Genomic DNA, 27,373 nt, shown 5'->3' with positions numbered 1-27,373 from the left:
GGCTGCAGGCGAGCAGGGTTAGAGGAGATGGGCTGCGGGGCTCTCAGCTTTTGCAAACAGCGTGAGAAAGGTGTCAGAAAGGGTTTGCGCTGAGCCCGCACCATCCTTCCAGCCCTGTGGCTAAGGAAAAAAATGAGATTAAGGATTCATCCCTCCCACAGCACAGAGCGATCCCCCAGAAACCCTACCTCTGCCGGCACTGGAGGGGGGAAATTACCCTTGCTAATGGACCATGAGCTCGAATTACCATAATTAAAAGTGACTAGCATGAATACATAAAAAACCTGAATTACAACTAAAAGAGAGTATTAAATTTAATACTGTCACTGTCACTGGTGAAAGTCACTTTCCCTTAGGGGAAACAATCTATTTTTTCAACCCCATTATCTACTAGATTTGCAAATACAATCTAGGAAAAAAATGCACATAACAATACTCCAAATACTTAATTTTGGGATCATGACCTGGGAAGGATGTGAGGGGGAGTGGAGACCTTCAGCTGAAGCCCAAGGGGCTGAGCACAGTCTTCAGCCGGCCCCTCTCTGATGGAGAGCCACCGCGCTCCAGGGGCAGGGGGAGGCATTGGACCAATACTTTCCTGCCAAAGTAACAATTTCCCACAAAAATAATGCATTCCCAAAGAGTTTGACTGAGTAATACCGACTTGGTTACTTCCAGAAATGTTGAATCATTCTGTCTGGATAAAATGCATTGCTTTGAGAGAGAAAAGCAAGGCACTAAAGCTATTCTGTTGATTAACTGGGACGTTCACCTTGTATTGCACATTTACTCCAATATTAGAGATGTGCATATATTTTCCCAGTGGCATGGCTGTGGATGCATCACTGGACCATTTTAAATTCATATAAAATGCAAACCCAAGACATATCACAAGTAAAAGCAAAAAATTGAGGCTCCTTCCAAAGAAAACGGCAAATCTCCTTTTGAGCCATACCAAAGAAATCAAAGCCGAGTTTGATACGTCCCTTGTAATTTTGTTGTTATCGTTGTTGTCATCAACATGTTCCCAGGAGATGCTGCAATTGTTTAAACACCTCTTTCTCCAGGCCTCGCTCAAGCCCAGATGATGATGGATAAACTGCTAGATTCCCACATAACACTGGAGTTTTGTTTCTTTTTTTTTTTTAATTTGCAAAATAACCTGGGAAATGTGACTCCAAAGAGAAGTTGCAAAGTCAAAGGTAATATCAGAAGGAGGGATGCCTCGGCCATGCCAGTGCAACTGCGTCCTTCACTGCGCCCTCTCCTGCAGGATCCCACACCATGCTTTCCACAGGCTCCCCTCTCTCCAGCCCTACAGCGAAGGGCTCAGCTCCTTCCCGCTCCCTCTAAAACCTAAATGCACAGGAGGGAGACGCAGCAGACCAGGCTGTATCTCTCCCTCCACCAAGGAGGGGATTCTTGAGCAATGGGAGGTGAATAAGCATTTACTTTGTAGGGGCCCAGCAGAGATTTATCATTTTTGCATGCCCAGTTTGAGAAACCCCCGGCTTTGTTTGCAGGAGGGTTGGCATTTCCCAGCTAGAGTTGCTCAAGAGGCTTTTTCTATCATAAATGGTGTCCAGATAGCTAAAACAAAAAAACATCCTGTATCAGAGCAAAAAGCAGAATTGTGATCGGTTCGGTACATCGAGGCTCCTTTGCCTACTCAAGTCCCTTGGAAATACCTCGAGATTTAACAATCAAGCAAGCAGACATCATTCAGATAAAGTGAGCTGGAATGCCACGAGGAGAAGGCAAAACCCAGCCCCATGTTCTGACCTCCAGGACGGCACATTTCAGCAACAGTCCTTAAAAACCACAATCCGAACAGTGTTGCTTTTTATCTAGGTGCTGGAAGATTTATGAGACTCTCCCGCTGCTCCACGCCGAGCCCAGGCTGCAAGGATGCGGAGCTGCAAGGTGGCTGCTACTGCTGGGACCATGCCTTGCCACCCCACGGCCCCGTGCACCGTTCCCCAGAGTGCTCCCACGAGCCCAGGTCCTTGCTGCAGCGTGTGGCTTGACACGACAGCTCGGATACATGCCTGATGCCAGAGCAATGCTCGTATCCGACCTCCACCCCTTCACCATCGATTCCTGCGGTGGCTTTACCGGCAGGCACAGTCTCGCTGGGTGATGGACGTATCGCAGCAGGGCTGGGATGGGGATTGTACGCAAAGGGGGATGTTATCTGCGGGTTGACTGGCATGGGGATGAACGTAGAGGTATTGCTGCAGTCTGCTCCTCCTCTCTAGTAGCCTCTGAGCTCGGCTGCATCTGGCAGACCCAATCTGGCATTTGCTATTTTGGGCAGCACTGTCTCAGTGGAGGTGGGGAATAGCACGGGGAGCACAGCACATACACAGCAAAGAAATTCAGGGCAGCTGTGATCTGCAGAAACCGCAGGTCCCCGCGCAAAGCCATTTCCACATTCATTGCAATTAGCACGCTATTAAGGTCCCCTGCCTTCCTCAGGGCATAAGCACCCGATAGATGTACGAACCCCACAAACACATTGGCTTGTGATGGATTTCTCAGTCTTGGTTGACATGATGCTGCTGCTGCTTTCTGACTGCGCCCTGTGTGCCAGCGCTTTAAAGTGCTCCCGTGTGCCGAGAAAACAGCGCAAGAACAGGCAGGCTACTCCTGCCATGCACCTTGGTTGCTTTCCATGTGCCTCCATCACCCGCAAGATCTGCTCATGCTCTGGCTTGTCTTACAGCCCCATCGGAAAGCCACGGTGGGATGGGCTGGCTCCCTCCAGGCACCATCCCTCTCCGGAGGGTGCACCACCCCAGGCCACTGGCTGCCATCACTTTGCTTGGGGGTGGCAGTGGGATGTGGAGCTTTTGCTGGCTGGCACGTGCCCCTGCTCACTGCCCAGGCTGCTGCGGTGGCTCTGGCACGCTGACGGTTGGTTATTTTCATGCTGGGTCTCACACACAGATATTTTGTTCTTTCAACAGGAAAAATATTTGGGCTAGACCAGAGTGAGGAACAGGAAAGGACGAGGAGTGCCGGTTGCTCACAGCTGACTTAGCACCTTGGCAGGTTACCAGCTCCACCTGAGCCCCCGTAGCACTGCCCAAAGCACCTGCGCTCCCCTGGACAGGGAATAAGAGGATGCTCTTGAGCATGTTCAGATGTTTGACCACATGAAAGGCACGGCTGAATCCAAACTGCCAGGGAGAGCAGAGCAAGGGGTTGAGAACGGGCAGCAAAGCATCTTACGAAGGAGCTGGAAGCACCTTTAAATGCAGAGGCTTGAAATGCTCCGGAGAGCTGAGCACGCGTAGGTTTTATGACACCTAGGCTGAGTGACTCGCTGATGCTCAGTGCCAGGGGCTGGCAGCCACCTCAACCTTTCTGGAGCTTTGCCAGCAGTGGGCTCCTGGGCTGGGGGAATGGACCTCTAAGGAGAGGTGATGATGCTGCCTGATACACTCAGGGACCAGGCAGGTGCTCTCTTGCTCAAGCAAACTCACTCCCTTCGCCCTCTCCGAGCCGTGCTATCATCCCTGCCAGCTGCCGAGCAGCTGCACTAGCCCCTGCGCTGGGGCTGGAGCCCATAACCCCCTGTCCATCCCTGGCTCCACTAATGTGGTGGCATCACTCAGGGTCCCCACCGCAGCCCAGGGGAGCTCCGAGTGCCTGCACAAGCGCCTGGCAGTCAGCGCTTAGAGCCAGGAGGAAAAGTGGTCCAGCATCCCGGCAGGAGAAGGGAGGGGAGTTGCCAGCGGTGCCCGCCGGCATTAGGGGAAGAGGAGAGGGAAAGGCCATAAAGTCTTGGGGCTCACCTGGAAAAACAATATATTTCCCATGTGGTACAGTGCAAAAATATACTGTGTGGCTGCTTTAGCTGCCTGGGGACATGGTGTATCATGACCCGCTCATTTGCAATATGGGAAAAACATGTACCATTAACTGATGGAAAATATATTTGTTTCCCCGCTTGAGAGGTAAGAGAGAGATGTAAAGCCTGGAAGCAGAAGGCAGGGCTGCCCTGGGGAAGCGCCTGGGGCACAGACATGGCAGATCTGTCCAGACAAGAGGGCGGTGAGAGATGTTTGTTGTTGTACTGTAACTTGTAAATTAATCTTAGGGAAAAACAGAGCATTGCGCAAGCCAAGCACCCTCCCCTTCAAAAAAAAGAAAGCCTAGAATCACTCAGGAAGTGCATTGCTTATGGGGACCTTCTCTAAATAAAATAACATATGATGATGATGATGATGATGATGATGATGATGATGATGATGATGATGATGAAGGTTTTGTATACAACCCCCACCTTCCCTCCAAGCAGCTAAAAAGGTACGGAAGGATGCAGAGGGAAGGATGGGGCTGGAGATGGCGGGGTGACCCAGGAGAAGAACAGTCGGAGCCCATCGGTAGCAGAGCTGCACAGACATTTATTGAACACAAACAACGACAAACACAGCCGGCTCACAGAGCTTCCTGAGCTATCGTCCAAAGGTTTTGCTTGTGGGGATTGTCAAAAGAGTGCTTTCAAAGGCCCCTGGGGGTGTGAATCACATACAGCTGAATTCTTCCCACTTCCAGTTGCTCGTTAGTTAAAAAAAAGGACCATTTGTGTGTATGCGTGTGTGTATGATTCCCTTCGTTTAGTATGAAAAATGGCTTGTCTGGACCCTGCCATGTTGCAAAGAGAGAAGTCTGTAGGTGAACCCACGTGCGCGCGTTGGCTTGGCTCCCGCGCATTCTGCTTCCCAAATAACACGGGGTGAAAACTACGCCTTACCCTGAGGGCAGGGATGCGAGGTCGCAAAGGTGAGCCAGGACAAGCAAAGCGAATGAAGAGGGAGCATCAAAGGAAGAAGGGTGAGAAAAGTAAGTACTCTGAAGCACGCACAGCTCTGGGTGGCGTCACACGTCCATAGGCTACAGCAAGTACCGCCAACGTCAACTCAAACGTGTAAGTAGCTACGCTAGACTGACACTAGAGACCCCGTCATCTTCTGAAGTCTCGCCAGCGGAAAAAAACCAATCCCCCTCCCCGCCCCCCGAAAAGCAGATGAAGTAATAACACCATACGCTGAAAACAAGGACCATAACCAAAGAGTTCGGGAGCAGCCTCAGGAGCACAGTAAGGAGCTCTTAAAGAAATGTTCCAGTGTGTGCATATGCATGTGTGTTTTATATATATATATATATTCGTTAGTAAAGAAAAGAGTATCTGTGGAGGCAAAGGGAAGACGGTAAATGTACAGGCAGTACAGGCTGGGTGGAGTGCCGGTGGCTGGAGAGGGTCGGGTGGTGCGGAGTGGAGGATGGTGGGTGGAAATTAGAGTGCGCCCATTCCAGTGACCTCAGACGTCAGCCTAGAATAGACAGGGGCAGAGAGAGGGGAGGAGGGGGGAGACAAAAACAAGCGCTTAATATCCGGAGCAGAAAGGAAAATGAAGACCCTGTGGGGCAGCGCTCCTCCTCTTGCCTACGCCCGACTCAGACGGGGGGCAGAGCATCACTGGGTAGCTTGAGCGCATGGGACTTGGGGGTCCCCGTGGAGGGCACAGGGTGCTGGAGCATAGAGCCAGCTCAGGCTGCCTTCCCCTCTCATCGCTGCTGCCAGATAATGGCTGCCCCTGGCACCGCGTCATGGCAGAGGTACCACCCACCAGGGGTGCTGGCAGGAGACATCCCAGCACACGGCTTACTTCTACCAGCATCCCTCTCCACAGGCAGCTGTCCCAGCTCCCCCGGCTTCTCCGTTTTCATCTGGTTTTTGAAACTATGGGAGAGGCTGAGCTATGCCCCATCCTGTCACCCACCAGGTCATCTCTGCCTCCGCCACAGTACAGGCTGCAGCTCAGCCAGCCCTTCCCAGTAACGAAGAGCCACTTGTTTTTCTTTTCTTTCTCTTGTCTCGAGAGGTGGGGAGGATTTGCAAGGAGCTGCGGGGAAAGCCGCTCGGCCATGCCCGTGGGCGCGGGCTGGCTCTGTCCCTCTCTTGAGCGGCTGGAGAGGTGCCATGGGTGTGGGCAGCGGGACAGCGGGGCAGGACGGGATGGTAGAGGTCTATTGCAGGTCGGGGCTGAGGTGGGTTGGGTGCAAGGAGGAGAAAGCACATACAGACCTCACTGGTGCTCCCAGCCCACACCCCAACGAATGTCAGAATCACCGCCAACAGCCCCCTGTCCTCGGGACCCTGCTGGCAGCCTCCTGCAGCCGCACACATCCTGGGCTGGCGGCAGGCTGGCACAGCACCAACTCTGCCCGCGGTGGAGGACATGGACGGGTGGACGGCCTCAGCTTGCACGGCTGTGCCAGGCAGGCGTGAAGCCAGTGAAAGGCCCTGTCTCCCCTTAAGCTCCCCATCCACGAGTATGTAGACGCAGGCAAACAGGTCTGCACGAGCACCCCAGACGTGGCTCATTGCTGGCACAGATCTGGTCCCCAACCCCTCTCCAGCTACGCCTCCCCTAGGCACTCCCCTTGCAGTCCCTTGCCGGACCCCCGGTCCCCCACGGCACAGCATTGCCCCCCGGCTGGAGGCGGCGTTAGGAGCACTCGGCCCCTGCAAAGTCCTGCTGCCCCAAGCTTTTTAGCATGAAAAGGAAGCAATCAGGCCGTTCCCATGTCTTGCGTTTATTGGACTGATTATTTTCATTGGGTGGAGGAAAGCCTTTGGGAGGCCTGGAAGCACGCGGAAGAGGCTCTGAAGCAGCGGTAAGCGATGCTGGGATCCCAGCGAGCAGGTCCCAAGTGATGCCTCCCCACCACTGGCTCAGCTCCGTCCCCGTCCCTGTCCCCTGCCTCGTCCGCAGGGAAAGACGGCAGCGATTTTGCCCACCCACAAGCAAAATCCGTGAGCGAGGGTGGCGGGTGGACAGGCGACCGGCGCAACCCGCAGCCACTCCACCGGCAGCGAAGCAGCTCCCGGTCCCCAGCCAAAGCACCAGCGGGGTGAGAGGTCCTGCTGGTGACGTCTGGTCCCTGCTCAGAGGTCTCAGCAAGCCACCAGCCGTCCCAGCTGGCCTCAGGAAGCCCCTCCTGGCCCACGGTGCTGGGAGCGAGTGCTGTTCCCACCGCACCAGCAGGACAGGTTTGGCCGTGGTGGGAGGAAGTGGAGTTCGGTGGGGGGGTCTCACCTGGCGTTGATGAGGTACTGCGCAAGGCTGATGTTTGCAGGGGTTCCTGTGATGGTAATTTGGCGCTCCGATGACCCTTCCGTGGCGTTGGCAATTTTGATCTGCGCTCCTGACATCTGCCGAATTTCATTGATTTTGGTCCCTTGGCGTCCGATTATGCAGCCTATTAGCTAGAAAAAAAGCACAGAGGGAACGTCTGAGAAGCGGCAGCTCTGGCAGCCAGTGGCGGGACGCGAGCACAACCACATGGCGCCAGCCAGAAGCCCTCCTCCATCTGCCCTGGGGCGCGAGTGACCTTAATGCTCATGAAAACAGGAGAGGGACAGCCCGGGGGTGAATCCCACCTGCACATGAGCATGGTCCTCCCAAGACACATCCAGCAGCCTGCCCTGCTCTGCTCCTTGGGGGGCAAATTTCAATTATCTGCACACGATGTCTGGCATCTCAGAGGGCTTCAGGAAGGGCAAGGCATTATACTGGGCTCATTTCAGTAATAATAATTTTCATGGTCTAATAATTGGTTCTTGTTTTGCAAGGGTCAAACGATGGGAATAAGTCATGTTTTAGGCTGTGCTCCGCACTTATCCCCTCGCTAATCACAGCGAACCTGAAGATGGTTATACAGGCTGCGTTATAGAACAAAACAAGCCTTTTGCCTTCCCCGGGGACAACCCAACCCCAAGTGTCCCCTCATCAGCCAGTGCAGCCACACACCATTGATAGCTTCACCTTGCTCACCCCATCCCACACTTCTACACTGCTGGGACACCCTCGCTGCCTCTGTTACCCCCTTCAGCTCTTTTGGTGCAATGCAAGGGCTTGCCGGCGTTCACACCGTTGACAAGAGAGCACCACGTGGCTGTGGCACCACCAGAAGAGGAGAATCCTACTTAAAAACATGTCTTTCACACTCTTGTGAAAAAATTAGAGCCAGCTGGAGGCTTGAATTTCCTCAATTGCCTGCCCCTTGAATTTTCTCAATGGTCCTCAATGGTCCTCAACGGCTTGAATTTCCTCAATGGTCTTCATCTTTGCTCTTGCTCATTTGTGCATCAAACTATGGTTCCCGCAAGTACCTCTGCACCTTAGTAACACATACCGAGACGACCAGCTTTACCGACACAGGCATGAGGTGTTTCTGTATGCCTTTCTTGGCCATCAGCATTTGAGTTCCTTTCCAAGGTTGCATCTGGGAATTTTATATGTGGGACATTCATCTTGGCAGCTGCCGGATTTCTGTCACTGTACAAGTGGAGACAACTACTCCTCTAAATGGTCACTGGTCCTGTTGTCAGATCATGGGCTACCTTAGTGGTTTGTCCCATATGGACCTGAATATACACCCCACTGCAGTGCTGGAAGGGTATCAACTATCTCAGGGGCTGCAGCGTGATGTTCAGCCCAACAGCTGCCCATCCTGGTCTTCACAGTACAGAAATAACTCAGAGATACTTCAGCAAACGAAAATCCCTTACAGCTGGAACCTGCTGGAGAGACCCGAGGAGCCAAACCTATTTGGAGAGATGTTCAGCAATATCTGCAGTGTTCAAGTTTCTCCTGGCAGTCAGAGGAGTAACAAGACGAATTTCATAATCAGCTTTCCTTTAACTCTCCTCTCTCTGCAGCACAACCACAAGCTGATCTACACCACTAAAACAAGCCTTTGCTTTAAGAAACCCAAACCTGTCCTCTGCTTCCTGAGAAGGTGGCAATGGGAATTTAAGAGCCTTCAAAACCACAGGAGGCAGAACTAAGGAGGCATTTTTCAGCAGGCAGAAAGATGCAGGTGATGACATTTAACGCTGTGCAGGTCTGATGAAAGCGGAGCTTTTAGTGAGCGAATGCTCTGAGCGGTCCTGGGTCCCGTGGAAGGTCCCTTGGCACGTTAAAGGGGAGGAAAGGCCTGTTTGCAAGGGGTCACTTGATATTCCTGAAGATGCTCTCATTGCTGCCAGGGCCATGGTCCCCCAAGCTTGACAGACGTGGCTGTTGCAACCTCGGGAGCACTTGCAGAGCTCTCCACAATCTGCCAGCTCCTCACTGGATGGACAGAAGCAAATCCTGCCTGGATCAGCCCTGCCGCCATCTCCCACGGGCTCCTCCACAGAGCTCTCCATGGCGGTTGGCCCCAGGGTGAAGCATCTCCAAGGATTTCAGCTGTCAGATGCTCAGAAGCTGTTTCACTGCCATATCTCTCGGGGTAAAGGAGGCCTCGCAAGTGTCCCGAAGGAGCAGAGGTGCCCGGCAGCTGCAGCCAGGCTCACTGCCCTTCCCTTGTGCTGCCATGCGTTGGTGAACACCAGGAAGAAGTGGCAACAGCTGCCAGACCTGATCCAGAAACTCCTGATGAGGATGGGCTGAAGGTGCTTGTAGGTGATGGAGATGGGGACAGAGACTGGAAGTCATCCACCCACTTGCCCTGATCCCGATTTGAGCACCTGCTGGTTATCAAGCCATGGAAACCGGCGGGCCAGTCCAGAAGCAAGTGAGACTCTTGGATCCAGGCACCGGGTGTGTTGGGCTCTCCATCCCACCTCCTCCCACCTGAGCATCTCCAAGCACCCTCCTTGCACCGCTTGGTGCCCAGCATGACTCCAGCCTCCTCCCAGCAAATATCCCAGTCCAACATCCATTTTACCACAATGCCTCCAACTATAAGACCCAAAAGCTGCCTGCCACCAGTACTAAGATGAGACACACCGTCTCATGCTTGTGTGGCACTTTGTGGCATCAGAAACACATATACTTACCTCCTCTTCACCCCTCCGCCCCCGCCAGTAACTACTCTTGAGCTGAAACATCATCTCAGATCTGCCAGTGCTAGATTAAGCAATTATACTCTAAGCAGGGCTGGCTTGGGAGCTCTCTCCCCTTCCCAGTGCTGTCAACTGGGCATGTTTCATGGGCACCGAGTTCACTTGGAAAGGGAAAAGGAGCATTAAGGAGGATTGTACCTAGGAAAGCTACCGACGGGGTAAAGGCCAATGGGTGCTTTATGCCGCAGGCTGATCTCCAACAGACTGCACATGGCATGAGTGAACGTGGCGAAGGGGCATCTCTAAACTTATTTAACAAAGTCATATGCCTGCAGCTTACATATATACATACACACGCACACATGCTGAGGAAGCACTTGGATTTACTTACATCATTGGGAATGGTGAGTTCATGAGTACTGGCCGGGGGACTGGCATCCAAACCTGGGCATATGCAAGGGAAAATGGTTATAGCTTGCAGAGGCAGCGCGGTGGAGCTCCGCTGCTTTCCTGCAACAGTCAACACTGCAAAGGCTGCGTCCTGCTCAGGGGCCGGGAGGGGAAGGGGATCACACACTCTGGTACAAGGAGGAGGAAGACGGTTGCTACCTGACTCTTCTGGAGCTGGGTGCCACCTTCTCCTGCATCCCTTGAGCTGCCCTCACTTCCCACCCTCCATGCTCCCACTGGGAATAACTTCAGAGGAGGGTGCGTTACAACGCAAGGTTGCATCATCGCTGGGGAGGGTCTCACAGAGGTGGGGAAAGCACCTTCCCTCCTCCACACAGCAGCAGACAGCCTGCTGGCTGGGAAACCCAACCCCAGAGGCAGACAGCCTGCCAGCGGGAGAGTTGTCCACGCACCCTCCAGCCCTCTCTGGACACAGCAGTACAGAGCTGCTTGGTTACAACAGCAGCTTGGTGCCTCAAAACCAGTTTCCTTGGGGGACCCGGCAATGCTAGCACGGGGCAGCCTACAAAGCACTTTGCAAGTTAAAGTCCCACAGACTTGCACGTTGAATTTAAGCCAGACTGCTAAGACATGCACGCTAGCTGGACCCGGGACTGACGGTCCCCTTTACGCCCAAGGGAAAGCATGGCAAACAGTACGTAGCCAGCAGGCTATCCTGTGTGTGCAGCTCCAGAGGCAAGAGGACAGCAAGCCATAATGCTCCTAGGCCAGGTTGAAGACTGTCTCTCCCACAGGTTTCCATATTAAATCACCTCAATGCTGAAGCAGGGATGTCCTATCGCAAATCTGCAAGAGAGCAGCTGTCTAGTGGCTAACAGGAATTAGCAGTAACTTCAAAAAAAACCCTTGTCTGTATGATATGAACTACCAAGGAAGGCTTTTAAGAGCAGTGTGTGCAAGAGTCCAAGACACTTGTGCAGAATAAGGGGGTGTAGAGAAAAGAAGCACAAGGAGACTGGAAGTGCTGGGCTGCTACAACACAAGACAGCAGCAGCACCGACTTCCTAGTCACCCAATCCAGCAGGGCTTCATCACGCTGCATGGCACTATGCCGCTGCCTTAACCACGCTGAGCAACTCCTCCAAGCAATGGCCAAATTCTGCTGGTCTGCATTTCCATCGAGGCCCTCTGCACTGTGGAAGAGGAGCTCCCGTCTAGTTTTGCCAGCAACAGCCGCACAGGTTTTAAAACCCAGCAGGTCTGAACTGATGTCTGTCTGGGTAGCGGCACTGTCAAAGCAAGATTTCTAAAATACTAAAATGAAGCCTTAGGTTGCAATCCCATTTGAGCATCACCTCTAGAAAGGAGAGTATCAGGTATCCTCAATTCGCTCTTGTATGATTCCTGTGCTTTCTCACATGCACCTCCCTTACAAAGACGCAACGCCTGGGTGCAACGCCCAGGCACCCGCTTACAGGAGGTCTCTCTACCACGTTTTTCATTCAGGAGCACACAGAAAGGCAGGGAATGGGGATGCAAATCCTCCACTCGGCAGCCCTATGCCCTCTTTCACCCCTGCTGGGTGTATAACGCCAAAGCCTGCACAAAACATCTCCTGCCCATGTTTTACACAGCGGGCCATGCTTAATGCTGACTTTACAGCATGCTGCACTGGAAGAGACATTTCACCAGTCCTGGACCATCTTTCATGCCAAGCCTCCGCGCAGTCTAGGGCAAGATGGACTGCACCTAATGCAAAGACATGTTCCCCAGGGTGCAGATGTCCCCACCTCTTGGCCATGTGTTACAAGGCTCAGCTTGGTAGCAGTATAGTTATGACAGAAAATGTCTTCTGAAGGGAGCAGAGCACTGGGGATGGGCTCAGAGCAACGCTGAGGCACCCAGGGGTCTTTGGAAATGCAGGCTGGGTTCCTCAGATTCATAGATAGGGCCCCCCGCCCCACGCTCAGATGCCACGAGTGCTGCTGAAAGCCCTTGGGGCACACAGTGCCGTGGTACTGCATCACCCCCTGCATCACGACGGCCATGAAGGAATGGCCATGTCCTTCTCCATTACCTGGAGATTGTTTATTTTAGCATACCAGATCCTCCCTCTCTGATACGCACATGCAGTCCCCTTGGCTGTAATGTGGGGGAGTCAGGGCAGGATTAGTGCTATGGGTGATTGCAAAGGGCAAAGCAGGGCACGCAGAAAACAAGGCTGTGGAGGTTGGTATCATGAAATCTATTTTTGCTATGGTCTTGTGGAGTCTACTTACTTGGGCTACATTTGCTTTCATAGGTAGGCGATGTCCCCAGACTCTTTTGAGGCATGCATGTGATGCACCTTGGCTGGCCGCAGAGCACGCGTGTGCCCCAGGTACATCCAGGGGAGGTCTGGCTCACATCGCCTATGAGCCTCCAGGTCTCAGGATAACTCCTCTAAGCAATGGTAGGTTATAAAAGATAAGCATGTTCGGCATATATGGATGAATGTGTGGGACATTTGACATCAAAATTTCTCCAAGATTCTCCAGGAGCCATGCTTTGGCTCCTCAGGGTCCTGTCCCACTAAAAATGCAGCTCACCTTGAATGGCTTAGAGATGGCTAAAATTGTGTCTTGTTTCCGTTCCCACAGGCATTTTTCTACTGTTTCTGAGCAAAGTTTATGCAAAATTAAATGAAAGAATAAGGGCGATGACTCTGATGTCTTTCTGTTACACGGATGGCAGTTATACGCAAATATCAAAAACCCAGGCAATAAACTCCAGGCACTTTTCTTTTGACATGCTGTACAAAGGAGAAGGGCAGGCACAGTGCTGCCCGGTCTCTCCCTGCCAACCAAGAAAACCTGCCGTCTTCTCCACAAATACCACAATTTATCTAGGAGCACAACAATGGCACAGTCCTATTTAAGAAATATATTTCAACAGAAGCCTGCTTATTTCCCTGTAGCTTTGTGTTTTACCTGATGATTGGCCCATCAGATTTTGAGCTTCTTCGGAGGAATGTAAGGGCAGCTTTTCTCCTGAAGAGCAAAGAAGAAACAGGTTTAATGCTTTTGCCTTCGAGGAGATAAGCAATGTCACTTCATCTAGGAAGCTCAAAATATGATGAACATACTGTCAGAAAAGGCATTTCCAACTGGCACTTTGACCACCGAGCAAACAAAGGTACTTTAAGTATCTCCATCCCCTGCGCTCTATCTGCTTCCCAGGTCACCTGAAATGCGTTAACTGCAACGCTAGCCTTGGGGATGAGGCTGCTGAGCCACGCCGGGGCTGGCTGTCCTCCCATCATCGCGGCTCCCTATGGCCGCGGCTCCTTCCCATCATTCTCCCCGGCACCGGGGTGGGCTGTCCTGCCCGGCTCGGCACCGCTCCCCGCAGACACCGGGGCAGCATCCCTGGCTGGCACCGAGCCGTTCCCCCCGGGAAAGCGGGGATGTCCCACTGGGGTCCAGATCAGTGCACGGCAGGGGATGCTACCTCCTCTGGGCAGGGAAGGATGGGAGACTGGCGCTCATCGCTTCTGCTGGGAAAGCCAGCAAAGCTGGGAGCAAGGTAAGCGTGGCTTCGCAGGAGCAGTCCAGGCGTGCACGGTTAACGGCTGAGAGCTCGCCTATGAGGACCATAACTCCCAAACATCCATCCTGTCTCCCTGTTAACCTTTTCCCGTGGACATTGCAACTTTGGTTTTACTTGCCCTGCCTGTTTCCATTAAATAGCACGAGTTTAGAAAGAGAGAGAGAAACTCTACAGGTAAGAAGAGAAGGATATCTAGAAAGGGCGTGTGGGTACGTACCAGGGAAAGCGGGGGTGGTCTGTCCAAGGGGAGTAAAGGGGGTTTGCTGCATAGCCAACTGGTGGAGCTTGGTCAACTGCTGAGGGGTAGGAGGGACATTAGAGCTAAGAAGGTTATTGTCATAGAGTACAACAAGTCACACCGAAAATCAAGAACAAAATTATAACGGAAGAAAAAAAAGAAAAGAAAACAAAAATAAAAAAAACAAACCAGGAAGCCATGGTGAGACATGGCAAAAACATTAGCAGAAGGACTTGGCCTGGGTAAAATGCGATAAAGCCCAAATCTTTTCCAGAAGTGCTTGGTCAGGGTCTGAAGTACAATACCAGCAAGAAGCCCATTCTTAGTTTCTGCCCCTTGTCAAACGGTTCAGCTCCTTCACTGCAAGCGAGTGGCCGCCTCGGCTCACAGCCGGCTGCTGCAGCAGCGGCAGCGCTGCTGCCTATGGCGATTCCAGCCGCTGCCTTCCCCTCCCGGCCTTCGCGACCTGCCACCAGAGGCTGCTGCTCCCTTCAGGGTAGCTTTAGAGCAGAGGAGCCATCTCAAAGGCACTGCCAGGCTGGTGGTCATCACGTGCCAGCAGCCAGAAGACCCTCTTTGTGCTGCTGGAGCTGCATCGTGACCGCTTGTCCCCGCAGCAAATGCTCTCGTGCTGCTCCTCGGATGGGAAACGCTTCTGGGAGATGGACAAACTGTGGCTCTTAATGTCAGCTCGTTATGAGCGCAAGCCCCTTAGCAGTACGGGGAAATATGGGCTTGACCAGTAGGTATTTCAGATCCTTGTATCCCTTGTTGTGCCGGCTGGGTTTTTGTGCCCCATCAGGAAGTGGTTGCATAGAGAGGAGTTTGTTTGGAATACATTTTGTGCTCTGTTTTACTGCTCCAAATTAAAAACAAAAACCCAATAAAACAAAAGAAAACAAAGCAAACTGGGCTGAAGTCTAGCAGTAAACAGGAGGGAGGGTCTTTATCACCTCCTGCTCAGCGATTTTACACGTGCTCAGAGGGTTGCCAGGATCGCATCATCCCCCAAACACAAACCACTCGTTGCACCCATCCCCTCCCTGGTGAGGGAGAGGCAGGAGTTATGATTTCCACATTTTGGGGGAAACAATACTCAAAAACATCCTTGCTCCTGCAGCGTGGCTGGGGAGGGAGCGCGGGGAGGTCTGGCCGGCAGCGGTGAGGGGAAGCGCTGGAGAGAGCAGACCCGGGGGGCTGAGCACACCGGGGGAGAGAGTGGAGGGAGGCAGCGGGGAGGGGAAACGCCTGCAAGTCCCCAGAGAGGTACCCGAGGGAGCCCTGCCCGGCAGAGGCATGAGGACTTTCAGCCTCCACTGGCCCTCGCCCCATGAGAAGAGGCATGTGCACATCTCTCCCTGTGATGATGACCCAGCTCGGAAAATAAGCCGAACACGCCCTGTCAAAACAGTCAGCTCCGGATAAGACCGGGCATGCCACTGCTCCTGCAGGTAGTAGGGACATCAGCATCCACCACTTCTTAATTTAAGAACTTTCCTGTTTTCTACCAAATTAAATCCAGGCGTGCCCTGTTTGTGGAATTCCTGCTACAACCAGTCCCACCAGCAGGACTCCAGATGAAACCTCCTGCCTCTTTGCCGGCACTGCCGAGGAGCACCAGGGAGGCAGAGCCCCTCGGGCTCCAACCGTGCCCTGGGGCAGCGGCCCTGCTTTGCCCGACGGGGGGAACACCAAAATCCTTTCTAATACTGATCCAGTATATTTTTAAGACATAGTTTGGATAGTGGTATTTAGCAAACACCCGGAATAACAGCAATGAAAAAAGCCTGCAAGAGGAGAGGGTGGCTACGCCTAGGCATTAAAGTGAAAGTTGCTATGTGAACGCTTGCAGTGCATGAAACACCTCCTCTCCCGTTTCCTGGAAAAAGCTGAAAGCAAAAACCTGAGATCATTTCTTCAAATTCTGTTTTCCCCCACAGACCAGAGGGGAGTTCCCCCACCGGTGCTGCAGGACAGCAGCGCTGGGACCAATGTACAGCCATGCCCAGCATCACTAGGCACCCACAGCAATACCTGGTTGAGATATCTCATCGTCTACCAGCCTGCTACGTACCCAGGAGCAATGCCCTGGGTTGGGGAGCTTTCCCGCGCTTGACGTTTATTTCACTCCCCGAACGCCCCTGACTCTTGGCTGCCACGGCTGTCCTTTCATCTCCCACCGCAAATTTTGTGAAGTCAGGTAGCTACATATCACATCCCGAACGGCTTACGAGTACCTCGGCAATGCTGAAGCCCTTTGTGAGCCAAAACTCCCGTTGACCTGGGGGTTTTTCCCAAGGGAGAAGATCAAGGCAGGAGCTTGCATTTTAGCTTTGGCATTCGAAATTCTGACCACTCTGCAGCCACGGGTCTGCAAAAGGCATCCGCTAAACACAGACACCTGCTAGAGCGAGGGTAATGCCCTAAAATCACGTTCAAGACTGGTTTCTGCACCAAGCAGTGTTTAAAATGACCGATCCTTGTGAGAGAGCTACGAGAGTAAGGATGGAGCGTGTGGCCCCTGCACAAACAACTTTTTCCAGGTCTCAGCAAATCTGCTGGGAGTAGGGCAGAGTGCAGCCAGCAAATGTATTAAATGTATTTTATTCCTGTCAAACAGAGGAGTATAATAACAAGGAAAACACTCTAAGCTGTCGCCACTGCTTGCAAAGGAAAACTGGGACAAATAATATATTGAACTACACTCTTTAAATACTCAAGTGTATTTATTTATATTCCGCTTAGGGAGCAAAAGTGAAGCGCACACAATTATGAATATTTCTGAGCAACCATCACAGCAGGCTGTTCAAAGTACATGCATACTGGTGTCTCATGGAAAGCCAAAGCCTGGCCTCCACTAAATTGGGTGAAATCACTGCTCCTAAGATCAAAATCCAGCCTACAACTCCTAATCGTTCCCACGGGAAGCGTGCATTCGTGGTATCGAACAGCCTTGCTCCGTTCTCAATCATGCAAAAAGTAATCCCATGATTTAATACCCAACACACCCATTAGAAAGAGGAATACTGAGCCACGTCAAACTCTTCCCATGTGTGGGATGGCTGGAGAGGGCTTTCCACCCAGACCACGCCGCTTACAATTAAGCCGCATCCCCAGAGTGGCACGTTGTGCTCAACCCCACTGCGGACCCCTGACTCACAGGTGTGCCAGCAAGAAGGGACCTCTGCAATGGGACTCGTCGGGTGTTTTATCCCCACTGAAACACATTTAGAAAATCCCAGCTTTTTCCAAGAGCTGGCACGTGCCAGTTGTGACGACCCCAGAAGCAGAGCAGCTGTCTGCTGCCAGCAAGGAGCTGCTGGCATTGCAGTGCTTCACTGCTGCTTTTCATAGAGAAATCCTTTAAAATAGACTTGTTTTCTATTTCTATTGGTACTTTTATGCGCAGACATGCCCGTAGATGTTCCCTACATGTCCCCCGCAAACGTGCTGTGGCTCCCTGACTCAAGCCGGGCACGGGAGCCTGGTGCGAGCAGGATGATCCAAGCATAGCAAAACCCATCCAGGCTGCAAGCCTGAGCGGTGCCTGTGTCCAAACCAAGGAGCGCGAGACAAAGCGGGGCCCGTACCCGCGATGCCCCCCTGGGCGACAGAGAGCCAAACCCATCGAGACAGCTGTCAAACCCAGGGTGACCGCTTTGGTCTGGGGACCAGCTCCCACGGGGAGATGCAGAGCCCTCGGCAAGGTGAGACCCAGCAGCGCGGTGGGCGGCCGTCCTCTCCATCCCTCCGGGGGACGTGGGTGCCGTTTTGCCCAGCCTCAGCGCCTGCTTCAAGTCACCTGGAAGAGGACCCCCAAAAAGGCACATCCCCCTGCCCAGGCTTCAAGCAAGAAACTATGCACCGCTGGAGCTCTGGCTTGTCCCCACCTCACCAAGGCACTCAGCACCTAAATAAGCCCTTGGCTTACCGATATTTTAAGGATAAGCGGGGAAATAGAGGGGAAAGTCTCTTTTTTGTTTTCCCTTTCTTTGCATGTTTTGATCATTTTGAGGCACAAAATGCATAGAGTATGGTTTGTCTTAGAACAAAGGGATAGCACTGAACAATGCAAACAATTTAGCATCAGGCCAAGTCCTCAGAATTAATAAAGTTTAGTGGTAACAGGTTAAAAGGCTATTCAAGGTATTACAGATACTACACACGGCCAGTTACTTTGAAAATATGCTATTAATATTATTGTCTAATATTAATATTATGTGAATTAACAGTAGCATGCAGGTGACATAAAAGGGTATAAGAAAAATTAGGGTAAAACTCACATCCGGGTGTGGAATAGCGTATTGTCCCTGAATTGTATAGGCCTGCAAAAGAAAAAACAGATGTTATTAGGGCTGGCAGGAGACGGCAGCAAAGCCCCGTGCCTCTGCAGGGACTGCTGTCCCCAGGCTTAGCTCCTTTCTGCCTGATGTGGGGTAAATGCTGCGAATGCTAAAGAGGAGCTCTGCCCCCACCCTGCTCTGCCCGGGACCCCCAAATAACCAAGCATGGGGAGCTGAGCGCCGTGGCTCCGTCACACCTCTCCCCTCGCTCTGCTGACAGTGAAAGTGGGGTGCGGGCTCTTCAACTTTGACTTAACTGGCTTAATTTTGAGGCTGGAGGGGATGAGGGAAGCACTTTCCGTGCAGTGAGCAGCCACCCTGCGCACCCCCCTGGCTAGCCCAGGGGTAGAGCCCCCCGGTGCTGCATTAAATTTGCTGGGGCAGTGAGTCCTTGGGGCGGGAGGGAGACGTACCCCTCCGCTCAAAGCTGGAGCACTCTGAGCTACCTAACTTGAAGGCCTTGGGCTCAGTTTGGCTTTTCCAAAAGGAAGGAAATGGCTCTTTAAAGGTGCCAGAATTGCATGGAGCAGGAAGACTGGGCTTCGCTGTATAAAAGATATTAATCAAACCAGAGTTATCTGTGTAGTGGATGCACGGTAACACCATCGCTGCCATTCACACCTAAACATGATCCTAGAAAGCAAGCCAGTGCAGTAAGTCTCTCCATATTTTCAGGTGCACAACTCTCAACATGCTTTACATCTACCCAGTATATTCCAGTGCTCTGCTGGGGGGAAAGGCATTGCAGTGCAGAAAGCCAGCTGGTGCTGATGTCTCGCCAAGCGTGGAGAGGGCTCAGGGACAGGCTGCCTGCACTGCAATATCTTTCACCAGCAATAATTGACAAATCCATGCACATGTCTGCCAGGAAAATTGTTTAGTGTTTTTCTCATCGTTTGTAGCAATCCTTTCTCTTTTGTAAATAACCTGAAATTAAGCACCGCTGTGGGTAAAGAGCCAGACACTAGAGAGCCCAATGTTTCGGACTTAACCAGCTAGCAAAACGTATCTCACGGGTTGACACATTATTCAGATGATTCTGAAAGAAATGGCAAAAGAGATGGATAACACTTTAAAAAGGGAGAGTAAAGATAGCCAAGAAAAAGAAGAAAACCACTCTGAACCTCCTGCAAATTTGCAACATCGTTTGCAAACAGCAAAGTGCTTTGTGTGAGGAAAACCCCCAAAATCCTGGGGGAGAAAGGAGGCAAAGCCCCGTGCACAGAAACAGCAGTCCCAGTGCCTGCCGGCATCCCAGCGCGATGGGGACTGGTGTGCCCGTGGGGACGTGGCAGAGGCTGCTCTGAAAAGTTCACTCTTTCCCGGTGGTTTAATTTGCTTGATGTCTTTTGATTAGAACGATTGATTAGAAAAAGCTAATTAAAGGCAGGAAGGTGTCTTGGACAGATGCAACTCAACTTCTGCCTGTGTGACCCCTGGCTTTCTGCAAAGGCTGACATTGCACACGGACGATGGGGCAGTTGCCATCGGCCACCGCGTCCCTCAGCCTGCTGAGTTCCTGCAGCTTCAACCCACCCCAAAGCACCTCACAGCACCACTGACTGTCACCGGCTGTCCTCTGCCCACCCGCCCTGTGCCACCCCTCAGGGGCAGCAGGGAAGAGCTCTCATTTCAGAGACAGTTGCTTCTTCCCACGATGTCACTTCTGTGCAAGACACCAAGCTTTGCCAGCAGGAGAAACGCTACCTCCATCTTACTCTCCCTTTTGAGAAGATAAGTTCACCAAGCAGCTGGACTCAAAGCTCTTTTCCAGGACGGCTGCTCAGACCAAACGGCACACTCCTCCCGACACTGGCAATGACTAAGAGATGCTAATTCAGCACGCTGCCTGAAATAGCCTGTGCTTTGGGCTTTGCTCCCAGCCTTAGTTTGCCCTTCTGCTACTTATTATGGTTGGGGAGAAACGAAACAACTTGTGTGGTGCTGCTCTGGATGGCATTAGCTGTAGCTTCGTGGTGCTGGCTCTACCTGGCTGTTGGACCTCCTGGGAAAGTACCTCTCCTGCTAGATACCGGTGCACCACAACATGGTGGCATCTACAGGAAGGTCCTCGGTCACCCGGTGAGGTGAATAGATGAGATGGAAAAAGCAGTGGTTCAAGTTCCTTCTTTAAAAGCAGCCGCCTGCTCAACGGCTCTTGTTTCATAAATCACATGCTGCGGGAGCTGATTTTGGTTTGCAGAACAACTGCCAGCTCCCGTGGTACGTGTGTGCGACGGTTATCCTGCAAAGCAAAAATCTGCCATTTCATGCTAGAAATACCACATCGTGACTGCAAGCCTGCAGACCGAGCACTGCGCAATGTCACCGAAGGCAATTCAATGCAGGCTCTCCTGCGGGCAGAGCTGAGACCCAGCTTTGCAGCAGAGGTTACGGCATTTTGGGGGGAAGCACCACCCTGAACCAGCCAAGCACCAGTGAAGGGGATGACCCTTTCACAGAGGCTGCCCCGAACAGAAGCTCAGCACGGTCCTGGAGTGGGTGGGATGAGCCCTTCCTATCTCGCATCAATTACAACTATGCAAATTTATTTTTAATTGGACTAGAGATGCCAGAAAATAAACACTTGCAGCCACTGCAAGAGCATGGTCATGGCCTCTTGTTCAACAAGGCTTTGCTCATTTTCTCCTTCACACAGGTAACTGCTGGCAAATACTAAATTTGGGTATAATAAAGGAAACTCAAGCTGGATTTTGAGCCAGGAGCATTTTAGAAGCAGGACTCGCCGAGGCGTGAGTACCTGCAAAAATCAGTATTTTGAGCACGTGAGCCCATCTGAAACACAGCAGGTTTGGCATGGCACTTAGAGACATGGTTTAGTGGTGGACTTGGCGGTGTTAGGTTAATGGTTGGACTCGATGATCTTAAGGGTCTTTTTCAACCTAAATGATTCTATGATTCCCCAGGCCACATGAACACCTCCGTGCTATCTCCAGCCTTTTCTTGGTGCACGAGTGCCCAGCAGAGCTAGCATCTTGTTTCCCCAGGCTGGCCCTTTCCTTATCCTCCAGCAGCCATCACAGGAGCTAAGCCGTCTGCCTGGGTTTGCAAACTGCCAGCGGTTCTGCAAAGAGCTTTCAGTCCACCTGCCGTGGGATGCAACAGATGGGATGACACCATGCAAGTCAGAAGGCAAGAAACCTGAGTGCACTAACGGGCAGCGGCTGGTGCTGCAGTAAAAGGCTGAGGTTGGCAGTGGAGGCTGCAAGCGGGTCGGCTCTTACCTGACCACCTGCAAAAATGACAGGGGTGGAGGCGGGCTTTGGGCGGTAGGGAATGGTGGCACCTTTTGGTGGGGACTAGGAAAAGGGACAAGGAGAGGGAGAGAGAACATTAGAACAGCTTTCCTGAAACGGCGGCAAAAAGAGCGTTAGAAAGCACCCGACGGAGCACGGCCCCCGGGGCCGCTGCCAGCAACACCCGCACCAGGCAAACCGCGTTTCTGGACAGGAGGACATGGGGGAAATCGGTGTTTAATGGACAACGAGGACAACCTGGGGTACAGGAGATCCCCTGCCAAGGCACGGGACCCTTAATTGCTTCCTGGACCTCTGCTGCCTCCCTCGCCTTCGCTCTGCTCTCCACAAACTGCGTCACCTGGTCTAGACTCAAGCCTGATGCTGGAACGCAGCACGGTCCTCAAACACCTCAAGGAGACCCTCAAGGTGCAGCAAGACGGCGAGGTACACCCACAGACCAGGCTTTTCATCCCTGGCTGCCACGAGCCTCCTCGTGCAGTGGCTTTTGTTGCAGCCTGAGAGATCTTGCACGTCGACAGCCCGCTCCAGATTCATACCAGCCCTGCTGAGCACCAGGAGCTGTGGCATGGCATTGTGAGCATGGGCATCAGAAGGAGTGAGCAGCTCGTCTGAGTGACCTGGCACGATGCTTAAGCTCTTTGATCCCTCTCACCTTCCTCAGCGCGGAACAGGGTCACCTTTGGGACTTGGTTTGGTCTATCACCATCCAAGCTGGGATGTGGATGACTGTGCAGCAGATGCTGCAAGGCACCATCGTTGTGGTCAAGACCTCCCATGCCCTGGTGGGACAAGTGGCAGTGATCACTTTGGCCAGAGTGCTGAGCTCTGGAGGAGCCAGAGGCTGGAAATCCCTCTCAGATGGCAACACCAGTGTTTCCAGAGATCTTATCCTAGAGCTGCATGGTGGTAGCAGTCCGTGTGAGCAGCCAGACAGAAGCCAGCAGCAGAGGCACCAACCCATATGCTCTCTCAGCCCTCCTCCTGCGGCAGTGTGACCCGGGGCAGCCCCGCTCCAGGTGGCCAGGACATCTCGCTCCTCCCTGCTGTGGCCTGACTGGTACTCGGGTAAGTCCAAGCAGAAGCTGCAGTGATGCATATCAAGCTGTAGCGATCCATCCCACAGTGCGGTGCATGGGATCTTCTCACCCAAGTTATCTCTGTTGGTTTTCTCTTGAACATAACTAACAGGCCATAGAAGAGATTTTGGAGGTTTCTAGGGATCAGGAGAGATTTCAGATAAAAGCTTCCTGGTTCTACCCGAAGTGAAATGACCCAGTTCCTGCTATGTAAAGGTAGGCAATATAAATTACACTATCTCATGGAAAATTCTTCATTTTTTCTGTACATTCTTCTAGATGTCCACTTGTAGCCAAGTGGCATCTCCAAATCCTCCTGCTAAGCACAGGTCTGCAGGAAAGCTGTATGATCAAAGCACAGCCTCTATAATCACAAGGCTGCTTTTTCTTTTATTGTGTTACAAATCTTGGAGGGGATGAGCGAGGATTTCTGCAGTAAGATAATTTAAGACTGAAAGGTTATAAGGAGCATCTCTGTGAACTGTTAAAGTCAGGGGACTTCCCAGATTTCAGACTACAAGAAAACTCACGGGTTTTTCTCCTTCCCATTGCTGAGCCATACAGAGGAGCAGCAACCCTTGCTTTGGTCAGTGAGAACAGCAGCCACCAAAGACTTTGTGACACGCCTGCAAGCATCACCTGGGGCCCACCTCTGCCGCAGTCCAGAGCATACCCTGCAGTCACCGTGCGGCTAAAATTGCACTCCTCTGGCAGCAGAGTGTACCCGCCTGAGCATCACTACCAGCAGCAGTGGGAACGTGGCTTACGGCAATTCCTCCTTAGCTGTGCTGCTGCCAAACTGAAGTTGCTTATGTTTGGTTTTGCTTCACCACCACTAAGCCTTAGCATCCTCATCTGAAGCTCTTGCAGCGGCAAATGCGCTCCTCCCTGCCGTGAAAGGGCAGTGGTGTGCGGGCTGTGCAGCAAGGAAGAGGGGCCTGACATGGGTCTGTGCCCGTCCACCTCTGGGAGGCACCAGGAGTGGAGGGTCTCACTGTCCCGTGTCCTAAGGGGTTTCCTCCTGGAGCTTCTTCCATCTGAGGTGGCAGGTGTGGACGTGGGGCATGTGGCTGTGGTCATCCCTGGCAATAAGCCATTGGTACAGCAGCATCTCTTCATGGCAGAGATTTTCAAGCTCTGCTCATCAGCGTTTCTCCCAGAAAACGGCACTCTGGACACACGTCCATGCACCCTACGGGCCCTGCTCTCCACCAGCCTTCCTCACTACCTTTCCTGCTGTGCCTTGCTGGAGCCTGGGTTTGCACTCCCAGCCCCAGGCTCCCCCAGCGTAGGGGACGCACTGGCCTCCTCCTCCCAGCTGTGGTCCTTGTGGGGCACCGCGAGCCCCGTGCAGAGGAGGCCAGGTGGAGTGGCTACAGCCCCTGTCCCCTTCCCGCGGCACCCTTGGTGCTGCTGGGACACCAGGCTACGGCTGTCCCAGCCCGCCTGGCCTCCTCTGGCACCCCTCTCTCCTGAAGGCGCCCTGTGCTATGACACGAACCATCTCCTTTGGGGCACCTGACCAGGCAGGTTTCCAGTGTGGGACTTTAGAAACAATGTACGAAGATGGTGGGGAGAACACACTGGGTGGGTTTCAAACGGAGGTACCAGGAAATGAGTGGTCCGACAATGCGTGGTGAAGGGTATGAGAGACACGCTCCACAGCTCCCAGCGCTGTTGTGGTGACAGCTGGGTTTTTTTCCTATGTACTTTACCCCCTTTGTTACAGACTGTACCTCCAGCATCACCACACAGATCTGTTTGACACACTGGATAATTGCGTCGGGTGTCCCCGAGATTGTCACCGCCCGCTCCGTGGAGTTGGGCAGCATGTCCCCCGCCACTTGAACTTGAGCACCTGTTGACTGGAGACAGAAAGAGAGAGGAGGAGAAATCCCACAGCTGAATGCCTGTCCCTGCAGCCAGCTCCAGCTCTCCCGAGAGCTGCACTGCCCCGCGCGAGCTCAGATGCGGCGCCCTGCCTGCATCCGCAGGAGCACGCCGGCAAGGTCCCACGGGATGCTGCTCCTACATCAGCAGGACCATCCTGGGAAGCAACGTGATGCATGACGCTTACAGCATAACGATCCCCCTTTCCAAGGCAGCTCCCCCTTCATGGCGGATCAGCTCCAAGGAGCTGCAATTACATAAAATAACTAAATCAATTCTGCCTTACCTCCCTGATTTCCTTGATCTTAGAGCCTCCTTTGCCGATCAGCGAGCCGCACTGACTAGCCGGCACAACCAGTCTCAGCGTTACCGGAGGTTTGCTGGTAGCAGTGCTGTTGCTCATTGAGTTGGTTATGTCCTTGGGAAGGAAGAGTGCAACGCATCAGTCTTTGGTACCCGACTGGACGCCTGCCGTCCAGGACAACCCAAATGCCCTGGGCCAGAGAAGAGGGGTCATGTCCCCCGGACTGTGGCTGGTTTCTGTGCTCAGCGGTGTCACTGCACATCCCTCCAGTTAATTAACTGCAAGACCTCTGGGAGACTTCACTGAAGCTCAGTTCTTGCCTATTTAGAGATGTCTGGACCAGCTGGAAGGTTTTGTGCTGAGTTAAATTAAGTGAGTCCAGCCAGGCATGCGTGGGTTGGAGGTATCCAGGCCCATCTGCACTGCCGGCCCCAGCAGTGGGCACACCGGAGCTCTGCTTGGCCAGTGGGCCATCCAAGGGGCTGGATGCAGACCCTTTTACTTTGCCCTCCTGGGGCAAAGGGCTCACGTTTCTCACCTCCTCAAATTTGTAGGCGATCATGGCGAAAGCCTTGAAGATGGCATCGGTGGGGCCGGTGATGGTCACAATTCGCTCGGGGCAGTTCCCTTCCGAGATGTTGATCCTTGCCCCACTCTGGAAAGAGAAAAGCAGCCCTGGAATAGCCACAGCCAAGCAACCGGCAGGGATGCGCAGGAGGTGCAGCCCTTCCTCCAGGTCAGATCCTGCCCCAGCCTGGGAAGGTTCAGCACCCAACAGCAGAAGCTCAGAGAGCCCCAGGAAGCCAGGGAGCACATAGCTCGCTTGGTCCCTTGTCATCACCTGTGCCAGCCTCTCGACATCCCATCTAACCTTAAAAACTCCCCCTGCAGTGCTTCCAGCTCTGCCTTATCCCGACCCTCAGAAAGGGTTTCCAAGCATTCACCTTGGGTCTTTTACTGCAGTGCAAACCCATGCGATCAAGGCAAGACCAGCTCGTGGGGTCATTGCTTGTAAAAAGAAGAGTGTTGCTTACTGATCTGATAATTCCTTGGTAGCTGCAGACACAAAGACCTTGGACAAACTCAAGCATCTTATGAGTGACTTAATTTCACTCTTTCATTACGAGCAAATTCTTGGCTCTGGAAAATTCCCATTAAATGTGATAGGAGTTTGTTTGAGTACGGAGTGAGAAAACTGGACCAGAGAGTTGTGGGCACAGCCGGCTTGCGTGTCCTGACCCTGGGAGTTACTGCACATACCGCACAGGGCAATGTGCAGCTCTGGCCGCTGCGCTGCACGCTGCCGGGCAGGAGAGCCCGACAGCCCTTTCCACTCCTCTCCCCACCTCCTACAAATCCTTCTACAGAGCAGCGTTGCTCACCTCCTCACGCATCTTCTTCACGGTCTCTCCTTTCTGAAATAGGAAGCAGAAACACAGGCTATTACTAAAACCTCAAGACTTCCACCTTCAAAACAACCCTTCTGAACATGCATCTCTAATACTTGGCAACACATAGCCAAACCTTTGGGCAGCTCTGTGATGCCTGGCCCTCCATCCCCATGCGATGGGCAGGCTGAAGAGCTGAGGGTGTAAGCCATCGTAGCCCTGCTCCCCTCCCTAGACAAACCAGCTACACAACTGCAGCTTCCTCCTCCATTTCTACCTTTCCCATGAGGAGGAAAACTGCATGGAAAAAGCTCAGAAACTGATCAGATGTTGAGAAAAGGTGGCACTTCAGAGCGATTTCGAAGGGCAGTTATCTAGTACCTATAGAGAGATCTAATATCTTTATATTCAGATATAAAGCAGGTACAACTGTGAATCTTTCCAGGGTTGGACAGGCTGATGGAAAAAATAAGGTGAAAGCATATATGAGAAGGTGTTCATGCTGCAAATCTTCGCTACCACAAACCGCCTTTTAAAAACACTAACAACCCAATCCTGTATAGCCAGGACTTTCCCAACCACCACGGCAAGCACCAGGGAGCAGAGCACCTCATGAAGCTTTTCTGCACAAGCTAAATGGTGTCCTGTGGTCTCAGAGGCAAGTGCCGCAGAATTTAAATGGGCCTGCATAACATTTCTTAATATCTCTTAATGAATCTATTTGATTAAAATGTCAGGGCAACGTGATCATAAACATCTATTCATCACCCCAGTGAAGCAGCTGGAAAGAGCACTAGATAAGTTTGGTGGTTGCTTCTTTTTTAGGGGAATGGTCTTTGATCCTTCTCTGGGTCTCTCATAATTTCTGTCTCACAAATGCAGCAACAAGCTCATGCACACCAAACATTTAAGGACATTACGGGGAAGAGGTGACTGGCATCTACCACACCACAGGCAGCAAATGGTGCTGGCAATAGCATTAAATA

The 27,373-nt window shown here is 52.5% G+C and overlaps 1 protein-coding gene across 7 annotated transcripts in view; it reads right to left on the bottom strand.

The window, feature by feature from the left end:
- Positions 1-4,389: 4,389 nt before the first annotated feature.
- The window catches only part of PCBP3 (poly(rC) binding protein 3), a 58,094-nt gene continuing 35,110 nt past the window's right edge, over positions 4,390-27,373 (bottom strand). The window contains exons 7-17 of one of the 7 annotated variants that reach the window (XM_075153995.1): positions 26,382-26,414; positions 25,538-25,654; positions 24,982-25,113; positions 24,542-24,670; positions 21,694-21,768; positions 18,389-18,430; positions 14,085-14,163; positions 13,249-13,308; positions 10,260-10,312; positions 7,113-7,282; positions 4,390-5,342 (exon numbers count right to left, since the gene is read on the bottom strand). In XM_075153995.1, coding sequence (XP_075010096.1) covers positions 5,306-5,342; positions 7,113-7,282; positions 10,260-10,312; positions 13,249-13,308; positions 14,085-14,163; positions 18,389-18,430; positions 21,694-21,768; positions 24,542-24,670; positions 24,982-25,113; positions 25,538-25,654; positions 26,382-26,414 — 927 coding nt within the window. In that variant the 3' untranslated portion in view covers positions 4,390-5,305. Of the gene's footprint in view, positions 5,343-7,112; positions 7,283-10,259; positions 10,313-13,248; positions 13,309-14,084; positions 14,164-18,388; positions 18,431-21,624; positions 21,769-24,541; positions 24,671-24,981; positions 25,114-25,537; positions 25,655-26,381; positions 26,415-27,373 lie in introns of all 7 variants that reach the window. The other 6 variants (XM_075154000.1, XM_075153996.1, XM_075153997.1 and 3 more) reach the window with 6 other exon arrangements.

Source organism: Calonectris borealis, chromosome 6 (assembly GCF_964195595.1).
Source record: "Calonectris borealis chromosome 6, bCalBor7.hap1.2, whole genome shotgun sequence".
Taxonomy (NCBI): domain Eukaryota; kingdom Metazoa; phylum Chordata; class Aves; order Procellariiformes; family Procellariidae; genus Calonectris; species Calonectris borealis.
The sequence above is the reverse complement of the archived record's forward strand: the minus strand, read 5'-3'. Positions and strand labels throughout refer to the sequence as shown.